Here is a 14734-nt window from a genome sequence, read left to right on the forward strand (position 1 = left end):
TTTCAATTTCTTTTAAAGCCAACTAACTTCAAACAGGATTGTGATAAACTACATAAAAAACATTACACCTGTGCCATGATATATCTCTAAGCTGTGTGTGGCTGATGGCTGTAATATACACTGCTCAAAAAAAATAAAGGGAACACTTAAACAGAATATAACTCCAAGTAAAAACAAACTTATATGAAATCAAACTGTCCACTTAGGAAGCAACACTGTGATAATCAGTTTCACATGCTGTTGTGGAATAGACAACAGAAGGAAATTATTGGCAATTATCAAGACACCCTCAATAAAGGAGTGGTTCTGCAGGTAGGGACCACAGACCACATCTCAGTACCAATGCTTTCTGGCTGATGTTTTGGTCACTTTTGAATGTTGGTTGTGCTTTCACACTCATGGTAGCATGAGACGGACTCTACAGTCCACACAAGTGGCTCAGGTAGTGCAGCTCATCCAGGAAGGCACATCAATGCGAGCTGAGGCAAGAACGTTTGCTGTGTCTGTCAGCGTAGTGTCCAGAGGCTGGAGTCGCTACCAGGAGACACGCCAGTACACAAGGAGACATGGAGGGGACCGTAGGAGGGCAACAACCCAGCAGCCAGACCGCTACCTCAGCCTTTGTGCAAGGAGGAACAGGAGGAGCACTGCCAGAGCCCTGCAAAATGATCTCCAGCAGGTCACAAATGTGCATTTGTCTGCACAAACTGTTAGAAACCAACTCTATGAGGATGGTCTGAGTGCCCGACGTCCACAGATGGCGGTTGTGCTCACAGCCCAACACCGTGCAGGATGCTTAGCATTTGCCACAGAACACCAGGATTGGCAAATTCGCCACTGGCTCCCTGTGCTCTTCACAGATGAAAGCAGGTTCACACTGAGCACATGTGACAGAGGGACGCCGTGGAGAGTGATCCGCTGCCTTCAACATCCTTCAGCATGACCGGTTTGGCAGTGGGTCAGTAATGGAGTGGGGTGGCATTTCTTTGGAGGGCCGCACAGCCCTCCATGTGCTCGCCAGATGTAGCCTGACTGCCATTAGGTACCGAGATGAGATCCTCAGACTCCTTTGTGAGACCATATGCTGGTGCGGTTGGCCATGGATTCCCCCTAATGCAGGACAATGCCAGACCTCATGTGGCTGGAGTGTGTCAGCAGTTCATGCAAGATGAAGGCATTGAAGCTATGGACAGGCCCGCCCGTTCCCCAGACCTGAATCCGATTGAACACATCTGGGACATCATGTCTCGCACCATCCACCAACTTCACGTTGCACCACAGACTGTCCTGGAGTTGGCGGATGCTTTAGTTCAGGTCTGGCAGGAGAACCCTGAGGAGACAATCTGCCGCCTCATCAGGAGCATGCCCAGGTGTTGTAGGGAGGTCATACAGGCACGTGTAGGCCACACATAATACTAAGCATCATTTTGACTTGTTTTAAGGACATTACATTCCACTTTAATTTTGTGTGTGACTCCAAACCCAGGCCTCCATTGGTTAATAAATTTGATTTCCATTGATGATTTTTGTATGATTTTGTTGTCAGCACATTCAACTTTGTAGAGAACAAAGTATTCAATGAGAATATTTCATTCATTCAGATCTAGGATGTGTTATTTGAGTGTTCCCTTTATTTTTTTTGAGCACTGTACATTTATTCACTCCTGCAGGAGATGTGTTGGCATGACTCGAGCCCTGGTTTTATTGAATCATTCCAATCCTCATATATTACATTATATTTTTGAATTATGCAAATTGTTTCTTCAGAGAAGGAGAGGACTAGAACTCTAGTGCCACCTATTGGAAGTAGCAATCCTAAAAGTCAATGTTGCTCCTCTGGGAAAGAGGAAGAGGACTCTCACAGCCAAACCAGATCTCACACTTTGCACTGACGAGGGGCAGTACCCCAAAACACAGTGTCTGCAAATTGAGATTCTGGCTTGGCTTTTATCCTAAGTCATGTAACAAGGCTTGCTAAAGGGTCGACATTTATTTTTAAAATTGCTACTTCCAATAGGTGGCACTAGAGTTCGTCGTCTTCCTCTCTGAAGAGACAATTTGAATAATTAGCATATTTCCCAGAGGAGCATTGCGGCTTTAAGTCTCCTCATCTTGACATGCTTAGCATGCCATTCTCCGCAAGGAGAAATGATTATATTTTCGATCATAAGAAGTTCAGATTACTGCACAATCTCTCCTGAAATGGGGGCACTAATACTTTCGCTTCTCTTCTGGTCAGGACTCATAGTAGCTCCAATGGTCCATCATAAATAAGTGTAACTCCAGTTTAACGTTGAAGTTCTCCCCCAAGAAATAGGTTATTGTTGGGGATATCAAAATAAGGAAATGGTTGCACTCAATTGCATTAAGGCATATGAAATATGAAATATACAAAGTGTGAATAGCATAATGGCTTTTGGAATTTAGAAAAAACATATGAGATACTAGCACAAAATTTTGCCAAAAGATGTGAGCCCATTCTCCAACGTCAAGGTGATCTCATTGAACGGGTCCCTATTCTAACTGCCTCATGTGAACTACTGGCTAATAACAAGATAAAGCCTATATTTATAGGAAGATAGGAACCAAAAAGTGATTTTTTTTTTCTGTCATTTGTATTGTTGAGGATATAACGTACTTTTTTATTCTATGTCTTCTTTTACAAGTTCTTTCTGAAAGATTGTTTAATTGTGGTGGGATCGGTCTGCCTCACTTATGAGTCTGTAACTCCCTGGTAATCTTTAAAAAAAAAGTTCTCCATTGCCTCTTCCTAATACCCCAGATCTAAATTTAGGACACCTCAGCTCTGTACTATTTTGAAAAGTTATTTTTAAGTGTCTAATATTTCTTCTTTAAATTCATCTGCCAAAAAATATTGGCACTCACGATAGTTTAAATTGCAAAGAGCCACCATGCCCCATACTTTATTTACTCCAGAGAGGCTTCATCACTAGTTACTCATTTTTTACCCATGAAGACTGTTGAGTTTGATCATTTCAGTATATGTGTTATTGTCTGTACTCAGTTTCACTACAGTAGTTAGTGCCCAAAATACTCTGATCTCTGATGTCAACCCCATAGAAAACCTCTGGATGGATTTGAAAGTCCATGTTGTCCAATGACAAGCTCAAAATATCACTGCTCTAGAGGAGATCTGCATGAATGAGTGGGCCAACGTACCACCAACAGTGTCTTGTAACCTTGTGAAGACTTACAGAAAATGTTTGACCTCTGTCATTGCCAACAAAGGATATATAACAAAATATTGAGATGAACTTTTGTTAATGGCCAAATACTTATTTTCCACCATAATTTGCAAAATAAATCTTGCCAAATCAGACAAGGAGATTTTCTGGATTTTTTTTCTCATTTTGTCTCTCATAGTTGTGGTCTACCTACGATGTCAGTTACAGGCCTCTCTCATCTTTTTAAGTGGGAGAACTTGCACAATTGGTGGCTGACTTAATACTTTTTTCCCCACTGTACATGGATGCTAAATGTGGTTTGGGCACACTGCAAGGCTCCGAAGCGAGGGGGAGATTGACTTTGAGTGAATTGTGCTGAATTGGTTAATGGAAGGCATGTTGCATTTTAAGAGCCTTTGAGCCACTAATAATGTGGAAACCTCTGTTCTTTTCATTGACAGATGATGGACTTGAGTGGCAACTTGTTTTTTTGCAAGATGAGTAGAAGCTTTTAGTGGTATTTTTCTTTCCTACATAACATTGTTTGGCTTTTTATTGCATAATTGGGAGGCAGAATGAATGAACAGTTGAACACCACGCTCTACTGGTTCATCTAATTAGGTTTTCTATTAGACTGTCAATAATCCAATATTTTTACATAGTTTGCCATTTCTGCAGACAGTTTTAAGTAGTAAATGTTCCAAAATATAAAATTTAATGAGCTTTTATTAAAATATTTTATTAAAAAATAATTGGTTTTATTCTTGGCAGATGGCTGTACCAGGAGATCAGAGGAACAGCTGACATCTTCAATTTTAAAATCGGATGATCTTGAGATCCCACAGAATTCAATTGAAGTGAATGCCATTACTTCAGATATACCATCATCCCTTCACAGCAAAGATCTGTCATCTGATCCTATGAAACAGGTCCTGCCTTCTGATTCATTACCGACTACTAAGAAAAATAAATATCACAAAATAAGCATTAAAAAACAAGCTGCTCTTAAAGCAAAGAAGCCATTTTCACTTTCAGAAGATGGAAATAGTTTTCCCCTCGAAAATTCTTTTCTTAAACATCAAAAAATACACATAGCAGAGAATAGATTTTTATGTTCCAAGTGTGGGAAATGTTTTTACTATAAATCACATCTAGTTAGGCATGAGAGAATTCACACAGGGTTGAAGCCTTTTTCATGTTCAGAATGTGGAAAATGTTTTAACGATAAATCGTGTTTTGTTAAGCACCAGAGAACCCACACAGGGGGGATGCCTTTTTCTTGTTCAGAATGTGGAAAATGTTTTAACGATAAATCGCATTTTGTTAAGCACCAGAGAACCCACACAGGGGAGAAGCCTTTTTCATGTTCAGAATGTGGGAAATGTTTTATCCAGAAAGCGCATCTTGATCAGCACCATAGAATTCACACAGGGGAGAAGCCTTTTTCATGTTCAGAATGTGGGAAATGTTTTAGCCAGAAGGCGCATCTTGATCAGCACAAGAGAATTCACACAGGGGAGAAGCCGTTTTCATGCTCAGAATGTGGGAACTGTTTTAATGATAAATCAAGTTTTGTTAAGCACCAGAGGATCCATACAAGGGTGAAGCCTTTTTCATGTTTAGAATGTGGGAAATATTTTAGTCAAAAATCAGATTTGGATAAGCACCAGAGAACTCACACAGGGGAGAAGCCATTTTCATGTTCAGAATGTGGGAAATGTTTTACACGGAAATCAACTCTTAATAAACATCAGAGAAGTCACATAGGGGAAAAGCCTTGACTTTTGGATATGGGACGGATCCCCACTCCATCTTAAAACAACCATAACTACAGTAAACCTAGGCACTAGAATAAATACTCAAAACACACTAATTTGGTTGTCAACTGGCCACAGCTTTATTAAAATCACAAGATTAAAACAACCACAGTAGGAGTCGGGTGAAGTGCTTTACATTGGGATTCACAAGTACTGTGATACCCCAAGCTGTCTGACATATAGCATCAGGACAGACAGCCATAAAAGGGGCGCCACGCCCTGGCTTGCCATTCAAACATAGCCAGTAAACTTTCTGGGCACCAATGACCCTATTATCCTCACTCCTGTGCTTAACCACTGTGCCTCTGATTGACATTACCATTACAACGTCCTTGAGGCTGGCCACCAAAGCCGAGCCTGTTCACCACCATGAAGTTTTTACGTTCTCTATTAGTTAACATGAGTCCATCTTAACTTGTCCGCAACTTCCACCTGATTCCTAAACCGCCACCAAGCGGCCATTTAACACCAACAGAATAACTTTATCAATGCAACTCTACCAAATTATGATTGATAATACTGTAACTAAAGCAAAATAACAGTCACTAGACATCCTGCAATGAGCATCCCATCATGGGGAATTTGAAAAGTACACCATAATAAAGGAGGTAGCCACAGTCTGAATTCCTGTAAAATGACATGTGTCATGCCTCATAAACTATTATGCTGCATGTATCGTAGCCAGCTCTAATAATTCACCAATTCAGTTTTTTTGGTTCTAGAAACCACCACTATATCCATTAGCTGTGCTGTACAGGAATCGTTTCTTAAACCCACTTACTACTACTACTACCGGAAAAGTGATGAGTATATATAAAGAGAAATATACTATAAATAAGGAGTAATTAAAAGCTATACACAATATAACATCAGCATTAAAACCCTTAAATAACTTTCTTATAATATTTGGACATGACTTCTCCATTTCATCTGGTGAAAGAACGGTAGAAAGACAATTTACCTCCTCTATATAAACCCCCACTCCCCCTCACAGAGAGAGACCAGCCCCTGCCATCCTCACAAAAGAGACAGTTACCTCACCTAAATAAGCCTTACCCTCCTCACAGTGGCACACCAGGCACAAACTATTACTTAAAATCTACACCGCTATACACGCAAAAACTGCAGTTAAAAGATCCGCCCATCCCAAAGTCATGCCCTCCTGCGCCAATTGCTTCAGTGGTTTCTTTCTTCATGTTCAGAATGTTAGAAATGTTTTAAATGAAAATTGAATTTTCTTAAAGGAGTTTTCCACTACCCAGGCAACCCTTTTTCATTTTTCATGCTTGACCTTGTTAAAATAAATCTCTCATACTCACCTTCCATGCAGGTGCCGTTCCAGATGTGTTGCCATTTGCGTTCCTTGTGCTCATGTGAGGTTGTTACCTCACACAAGCCCTGTGCCCAATCACTGTCTCCACTGCTCTCTGACTTCCTTTTATTGTTTGATTTGTCTGAAGGACACCAGTGCTGATTGCGTGCAGGGCTCACATGATGGGTCAACCTCACAAGGGCCCCAGGAATGCAAGTGCCGACATTGCTGTAACGACGCCAGCATTGGAGGTTTATTTAAAGGGAATCTGTCACCCTTTTTTTCAACTATTTGCTGCCGGCACCAACATCAGGGGCTTATCTACAGCATTCTGTAATGCTGTGGATAAGCCCCTGATGTAACCTGAAAGAGAAGAAAAAGGAGTTAGATTATACTCACCTGGGGGGTGGTCCGGTCCGATGGGTGTCGCGGTCCGGTCCAGCACCTCCCATCTTCATACGATGCCGTCCTCTTCTTTACTTCCTGTCATGGCTCCGGCGCAGGCTGTAGATAAGCCCCTGATGTCGGAGCCGGCAGCAAATAGTCGAAAAAAAGGGTGACAGATTCCCTTTTAGTGGTGTTTTTTAAACGGGACCAAACATGAGGAATGAGAAGGGGTTGTCCAAGTAGTTGACAACCCCTTTAACGCTTTGCCAACATGCATCATTATATGGTGACAGCGACATCGAGGAGCATCACAAAGGGAGTGACCTCCTTATCTGCTCCAATCATCACAATGCAATTTGATCGCGTTGTACCAATGGTCTTAATTGTCACCCCTATGAGCGCCTGCTTATAGCAGGAGCTGACATACCTATCAGATTCTGCTCTCATGCCCTGCAGTGCAGAAGCATTGCAGAGTATCAGATCAGCGATCTGTCAGTGTAAGGATAATGTCCCATAGAGGAACAAGGTAAAAGTTATTAAAAATTGTAAAAATATATTTTTAAAAACACAAAAAAGAAAAATATTAATCCAATAATGCATTTATTTATGTAAAAAAGATACATATTTGTTATCACCAGTGCAACGTATAAAACTGTTAGTGGTTAACTTCTTCAGTGAACACCGTAAATAAACTAAAGAAAAAAAAAGTAAAAAACAATGCTTTGTCGCTTTGTCATATTGCCGAACTAAAAGTGCAATAAAACGCGATAAAAAAAGACAAATGTAAGTAAAACTGGTACTGCTGAAAACATCATCTTGTCCCTCAAAAAACAAGCAGCTCAGAATAAAGTGATGCAAACATTTTTTTTCTATAACATAGTTTTTATTGTTAATTCACCTTGTGGTAACCTTAGTTCTTAAAAAAGTCCAGATACCACACAATGGTACATCTCAAAAAATACAAATTTTATTGAATACATATACACATAACACATTATGCACACATTAAAAGAAGGTGCTAGACCAATCCCAAGGAGACCAATAATTGTGAAGATACAGCACTCCAATTATTTGCAAAGCGTTTTTATGTATATGGCACATGTATAAAAGGAATGCAAAAAGGAGAAATGTAAATAAGCAAGGGAGCTTGATCATTGTTATATCCTAAACTACCTTCAGGCATGTAAGATAGAAAACATTACCTCATCATTACTCCCTGCCATCCAGTACTAACAATCTCCTAAAAGATGATATATATTTCTCCATATAGAAGGGAAATGTCCGTGGGGCTGCTCCTAAACAATAAAAAGACAGCCCACAGGCATGTCAAATAATTGGAGCATGAACCCACTATACCAGAGAACATTCCGTACCAATATCCCTAGCAACCTTGTATGACACTAGGATGCATGCATATTTGCCAGAAAAAACATGGAAAAAACATACCGCAATGAAAAGGTGCTTCCAAGTGTCTCCTATGCCCCGACGCGCGTTTCGCACTGCTTCATAATGGAGGCGTGTCAGAAGAAGGGGCTGCATTGTTTAAATATACGAAGTCCGCGTCTATCATTGGCCAGTGTTCTAATGTCTCACCTAATTAAAATATCATAGACACCCGTGACTGATTACTGCCCATGCGCGGTTAAAACCCGGTATACTTTATACAAAGAAGGTAAATGTCCCACGGTGCCACATCCACCTACTGCACCTGCGTAGTTAAGGTCCTGTGCCATCCACATTGGATTTGAAACCGGCGCATGCTCACATCACATCATCTCTGCCAGCCAATGGGAGGAGTAGTTGGCGGTCACGTAGTCACGGCGTTGCCAGGTCCTAAAGGGACACTGGGACACCAGGGAACACCGTAGACCGCCTATACACCTCAAGGCGATTCAAAATCATGACATGCGCACCATCCCTCTGTGGCATATGACACACTCCAACAAGATCCGAACCCAAGATGCATATTGACGGCATTCATTAAGCAACTAAATGAGAGAAAATAAAAAATAATAAACTACATATATACATAGATGAAAAAGTATATACATATGTCTAGTACAGCAATCAAAAGCCTAGGTGTTATCTTAATTAACCCTTATAGGAAACTCCAGAACCTCAGATCAGGAACCAATCCCAAATTAGTCTTCTATCCCTGAGCAAAAAGGCCCAATATCTAGAATTATAAAACATTTATTGATATGTTCCTATCTTGGAATTTATAACCACTAGATCTCCTATTGCTGTAATCCTTAGGCTGTATACTGTGCACCAATAAATACAGAATAAATACAAAAAATACAAAAAAACACATCCCTAATTTAGAACCATTGCACAATGCCCACCAAAAAGCACACACTGTTATGATTGAGTCACCGAGGAGGAAAAAACAAAACACAAGCTCAGCCCAGAAAATCAGAGAGGTTGAAAACTAGCGGATTGCAGACCCCTAATCCTATCACACAACTAGCAGTAACCGTGGAGTGTTCCTACGGAGATCCTAGACACCTCGTCACAGCCGGAGATCTAAATAAGCCTAAAGAGAGAAAAGGGAAAAACTGACTGCCCCAGAGCAGACCCCAAAGCAATAGGCAGCCCCCAACATATAATGATGGTGAAGCAAGATGAAAACACTAACACAGATAGAAAGATAGGTTGAGCAAACGATGGGGCCCAAGCTAACTAAAAAGGACAGGACAGAAAAGCTGCTGTCTGCAATCCGAGAAAACCCTGCTAAAAATATTACCAACACAACTGATAAGCAAAAAGGACCCTGAAGTCACTAGACTTCAAACCCTATATCAGCACTCAGAATATTCTGAAAGCAGAGCAAAAGAGAACACTGATCAAGGAAAAAGAATCCAGCACACCCCCAGCCGGGGGTGGCTGAACTCAGAAAGCAAGGTAAACAAAACCACAACTAATAAGTTCAATAGCAGAGAAAAAAACTTATCTTTGGGAAGCAGGAATCAGACTGGTCTCCAAGAATCCAGCAGAGAAATCACCAGCCACTCAGAAGGGCATCGGCTGCCTTATATCCAGTCTGAAGTTCCCGTTACCCTGTCACAATTCACCTGATCAGGTGTTTGGTTTCTATCATCCAAATCAGCCTCCCTACCTTCCTTCACCAGAAGAGGGAGACACAAAAGGTGAATGAACAGATGAGCTCACAACAACACACTATAATTCAACCCTCTATGTGTGACGCCACGGGTTCCCAACAGCCAGGATTTTTAAATCCTATTAGCCCCAGTCGCATCACCCCTACAACATGAACGAGCCGACATATATTGAAAGGACGATTCTCAGCGAGAGTAGACCTTCATCCAAGACATTATATGAAAATCTTCCAATGTAGTGGGCAGATATATCCAAGACGATCAGTTACAGGGTATATGAACTAAAATAAAGATTAAAACAATTAAAACCAAGAAAAACAATAACCCCCAAATCTGAAATTCCATGGCTATTAAAGATAAGCACTAAATCCAAAACTCTCATTTAAACCCTGAGGTGCCAAAGTTCCTAATCTAAAAATCCACTGACATTCCCTTTTAGAAAGTCTATTTAAAAGGTCACCTCCTCTGGGCCCCAACTCTACAAGATCAATCCCTTTAACATTCAACAGGCCAGAATTGCAATTATGGTACCTCTTGAAATGCTTCGGAAGCGTTTTTAAAGTGGTCTCGTCCCTTATGGTCTTTGCTTTGTCTATATCCAGGCAATGTTCCCGCACCCTTACCTTAAGTTCACGGGTTGTCATGCCTATATAGACCTTCCCACAGGGGCACTCGGCGTGATATATAACGTTCTTCGATGAACAAGTAATATGTGCCCTTATATCAAATTTCCTGGAATGATCAAAATTGAAAAAGGCACTTCCCTTCTTCATATTGGCACAGCCCTTGCAAAGACCACATGGGAAGAAACCTTCACGCTTGGAATTCCTTTTAACTTTCTCCCTCCCCTTAGGATCATATGCACTGTGGATCAGAATATCCCTCAAATTAGGGGCCCTCTTCGCCACCAGGGATGGAGATGCTGGTAAACATTTCTTAAGTTCGGGGTCCGTTAAGAGAATTTCCCAATGTCTCTCTATGATCTTTCGGAAATCGGCCCATCTATTGTTGTAATTTGTAATAAACATTACCTGATCTTCCTTCTCATTCTGTGTTGCGATGGGCAAGTTTTTATGTAATAACTGATCTCTTGATACACTTTTGGCTCTCCTATACCCTCTCTGAATGGCCCGATGGCCATAACCACGGTCTCGGAATCGTTCCTTCAAAATGTTCGATTGTTCCTCAAACTGAGATTCCTCCGAGCAAATTCGTTTGGAACGCAAAAACTGGCCTATTGGTATTCCAGATATTGTTGACTTGGGATGGGCCGATGAGGCGTGTAAAAATGAATTGGTTGATGTAGGCTTCCGGTAAAAGCTAGTGGATAGACGGCCATTTGGAAGTACTGTAACTGATAAATCAAGAAAATTGATCTTACGTCCAAAACTGTAGGTCAATCTAATATTTTGATCGTTAATATTGAGCCTGCTCATAAATAGTTCCAGGTCTCCAATCGACCCCTCCCAAATGAACAGAATGTCGTCTGTTATGAATGAGTCACCGGAGGAGGAAAAAACAAAAATGCAAGCTAAGTCCAGAAAACCGGAGAGGTTGGTAGCTAGCGGATTGCAGACCCCTGAACCTATTCACAACAACTAACAGTATCTGTGGAGCGTTCCTACGGTGTTCCTAGACGCCTCATCACAGCCAGAGAACTACATAAGCCTAAAGAAAGAAAGGGGAAATCTAAACTGCCCCAGAGCAGACCCCAAAGCAATAGACAGCCCCCAACATCTATTGTCGGTGAAAACAGATGAAAACAAACACAGACCGAAAGATAGGCAGAGCAAACGATGGGGCCCAGCTAACTAGATAGGACAGGACAGAAAAGATGCTGGCTGCAATCCACAAAAACCTTACCAAAAATGTTCCAACACGTCTGATAGGAAAAACGGCCCTGAAGTCACTAGACTTCAAAATCCCTATTTCAGCACTCCGATATATTCTGAAGACAGAGCAAAAGAGATTAAACCGATCAGGGACAAAAATGGAAATTCAGCAAAGCCCCAGCCGGGGCAGCTGAACACAAAACTAAGCAAATCAGACAAAATCTCATGGAACAATAACAGATCAAAACTTAGCTTTAGAAGACAGGAACTGAACTGGAGACCAGAGCTCAGAGCAGAGAAATCACTAGCAATCCTACAGGGCGTCAGCTGCCTTATATCCACTCAGAGATTCCTGATGTCCAATTGCAATCCACCTGTTCAGGTGATTAGTCTCTCCCATCCAAATCAGTTTCACCAACTCCTTTCACCAGCAAAGGGAGTTCATCGGACATCAAAGGTGAACGAGAAAATGAGCTCACAGCAGTCGTCGATGTAGCGGATCCAATTATGGACCTGATCCACACCGACAACATCCTCTCCCTGGAAAATGGACCACTCCCACGCTCCCATAAAAAGGTTAGCGTAGGAGGGGGCACAAGAGGCCCCCATTGCAGTACCCCTCTGTTGTAGAAATATTTTGCCATCAAATGTGAAGACATTATGGGTTAAAATGAACCTCAAAAGTGTCAAAATAAATGATGCCATATTCATATCAATATTACTTTGCCTTAGATATTTCTCAACAGCATTCAACCCATTGATGTGTTCAATGGATGAATACAAAGCCTCCACATCTGCTGTGACCAAGGTCATGTCTTCAGTTAATTGGAGATTCTCTAAATGTCCCAAAGCAACAGTTGTGTCCTTAATAAAGGACAGAAGTTGTACAACCAGAGGCTTTAAAAAATATTCAACTACATCACAAATCATCTCGCATAGACCTTCATTAGCTGAAATTATTGGCCTGCCAGGTGGATTTTGTGGGTCCTTGTGCACCTTGTGGTCCTTTGGGATGAGATAGAAAGATGCCAACCTTGGTGTAAACTTTTCATATATCTCAAGAAACTTTTTTGGGATGATGTTGTCTTCACAGGCTTTTCTCAAGATCTCAATTAAGGGAGTGACCTCCTTATCTGCTCCAATCATCACAATGCAATTTGATCGCGCTGTAACAATGGTCTTAATTGTCAACCCAGGCCACAAGGTGGCCTATGAGCGCCTGCTTATAGCAGGAGCTGACATACCTATCAGATTCTGCTCTCATGCCCTGCAGTGCAGAAGCATTGCAGAGTATCAGATCAGCGATCTGTCAGTGTAAGGATAATGTCCCATAAAGCAACAAGGTAAAAGTTATTAAAAATTGTAAAAATATATTTTTAAAAACACAAAAAAGAAAAATATTAATCCAATAACTGCAATTATTTATGTAAAAAAGACACATATTTGTTATCACCAGTGCAACGTATAAAACTGTTAGTGGTTAACTTCTTCAGTGAACACCGTAAATAAACTAAAGAAAAAAAAAGTAAAAAACAATGCTTTGTCGCTTTGTCATATTGCCAAACTAAAAGTGCAATAAAACGCGATAAAAATGACAAATGTAAGTAAAACTGGTACTGCTGAAAACATCATCTTGTCCCTCAAAAAACAAGCAGCTCAGAATAAAGTGATGCAAACATTTTTTTTCTATAACATAGTTTTTATTGTGTACAAGCTCCAAAACATAAAAGAATTAAGTAAATGAGGTATCTGTTCTGCCTTCATACACGTTGACACGGTGTGCACTCTAGCATACAGCATAAACCGCCTTCTATCTTCAAAAATAAGCAGACCGTTCTCTGTAGTCTAACTTGTTTATTTGTGAAGAGTATAGCACATGCGGTAAAACTATAAAGAATACAAACGACATGGTATTGGGCAGATGATCACACAGCTAACACAATTACAAGAAGTATACAGTGTGATGCAAACTTTACATGGAATACACAGGTGTCTAATTACATCTACTGAGCACTGGCTGCTGTACAAACATCTCTGTACAACACTGCATTGCAAGAAAAAAATATTAACCTTACCAGATATGCTTTACCAGGATAACAAACTCAAGTAGGGGAGTTACAGGAGGACAAGTAAACAACGTGCGTCCTATGATATACACAGAAGAAAATGGCATCTCCCTCATCCCAGAATACATTGCTTCAATCCCACAATACATCACTCTGTTAAAGACTCAGGCTGTAAAGCTATTTAAGACACAGCTATAAATTCAGCCACCACTATATGGTGCTAACTAAACCAGCACATAATGCAAACATTCAGCCACCACTAGATGGTGCTAACTAAACCAGCACATAATGCAAACATATTTGCCCTATATTCAGAGGGCAGAACAGTATCACTGTAATCACACTGACCCAAAGAATAAAACCGCTTTAACAATTTTACCACCCACAGAACAGTATAAAGAAAACAAGCACACAAAAAATTTCTCAATTTTTTTTTCCATTTTACCTCCCAAAAATTTGAATAGAAAGCGATAAAACAATGTCATGTGCCCGAAAATGGTACCAATATAAACGTCAAGTCATACCGCAAAAAAGAAATGGTCACATGACTCTGTGGGCCGAAAATATGGAAAAATGATAGCTATCTAAATATGGCAAATCAAAAACTAGTTTTTGCAATAAAAAGTGAGTAACAGCATCCAAACATAAAAACCTGATATAAATCTTGTATCTCTGTAATCGCATCGACCCAAAGAATAAAGTCGTATAATCAGACCGGGCTTTTTTTAGGCCCCAAAAGAAATCCAGTGAATTCTGCACTCTTAAATCCAAATGCCCCCTCTCCCTTCTCAGCCCCACAGTGCCCGGGCTTTTTAGGCCCGCTAGCTTACTTTTTGCAAACAATTATAATTACAATGTTGTGCATTTTTCATATTTTACTTTGCAATTTTGAAATAAACTTGTAAAAGTTTTTTTGAGTTTCTCCATATGATTTGTACAAGGGCCTAAAAGGCCTGGGTTATGTGAAAGTGTATATTTCATGCATTCTATGGTTAAACCACATTTAACATTCACGT

The 14734-nt window shown here is 40.6% G+C and overlaps 1 protein-coding gene across 1 annotated transcript in view; it reads left to right on the plus strand.

Moving 5' to 3' along the window:
- The window catches only part of LOC141055971 (uncharacterized), a 78311-nt gene that overhangs the window by 36228 nt on the left and 27349 nt on the right, over positions 1-14734 (plus strand). Inside the window, 2 exon segments of the mRNA XM_073552662.1 lie at positions 3957-4959; positions 6463-6544. Coding sequence (XP_073408763.1) covers positions 3957-4959; positions 6463-6544 — 1085 coding nt within the window.

The sequence above is a fragment of the Dendrobates tinctorius genome, unplaced genomic scaffold, assembly GCF_039654945.1.
Source record: "Dendrobates tinctorius isolate UK_male_01 unplaced genomic scaffold, ASM3965494v1 ptg000192l, whole genome shotgun sequence".
In the NCBI taxonomy this organism is placed as follows: Eukaryota; Metazoa; Chordata; class Amphibia; order Anura; family Dendrobatidae; genus Dendrobates; species Dendrobates tinctorius.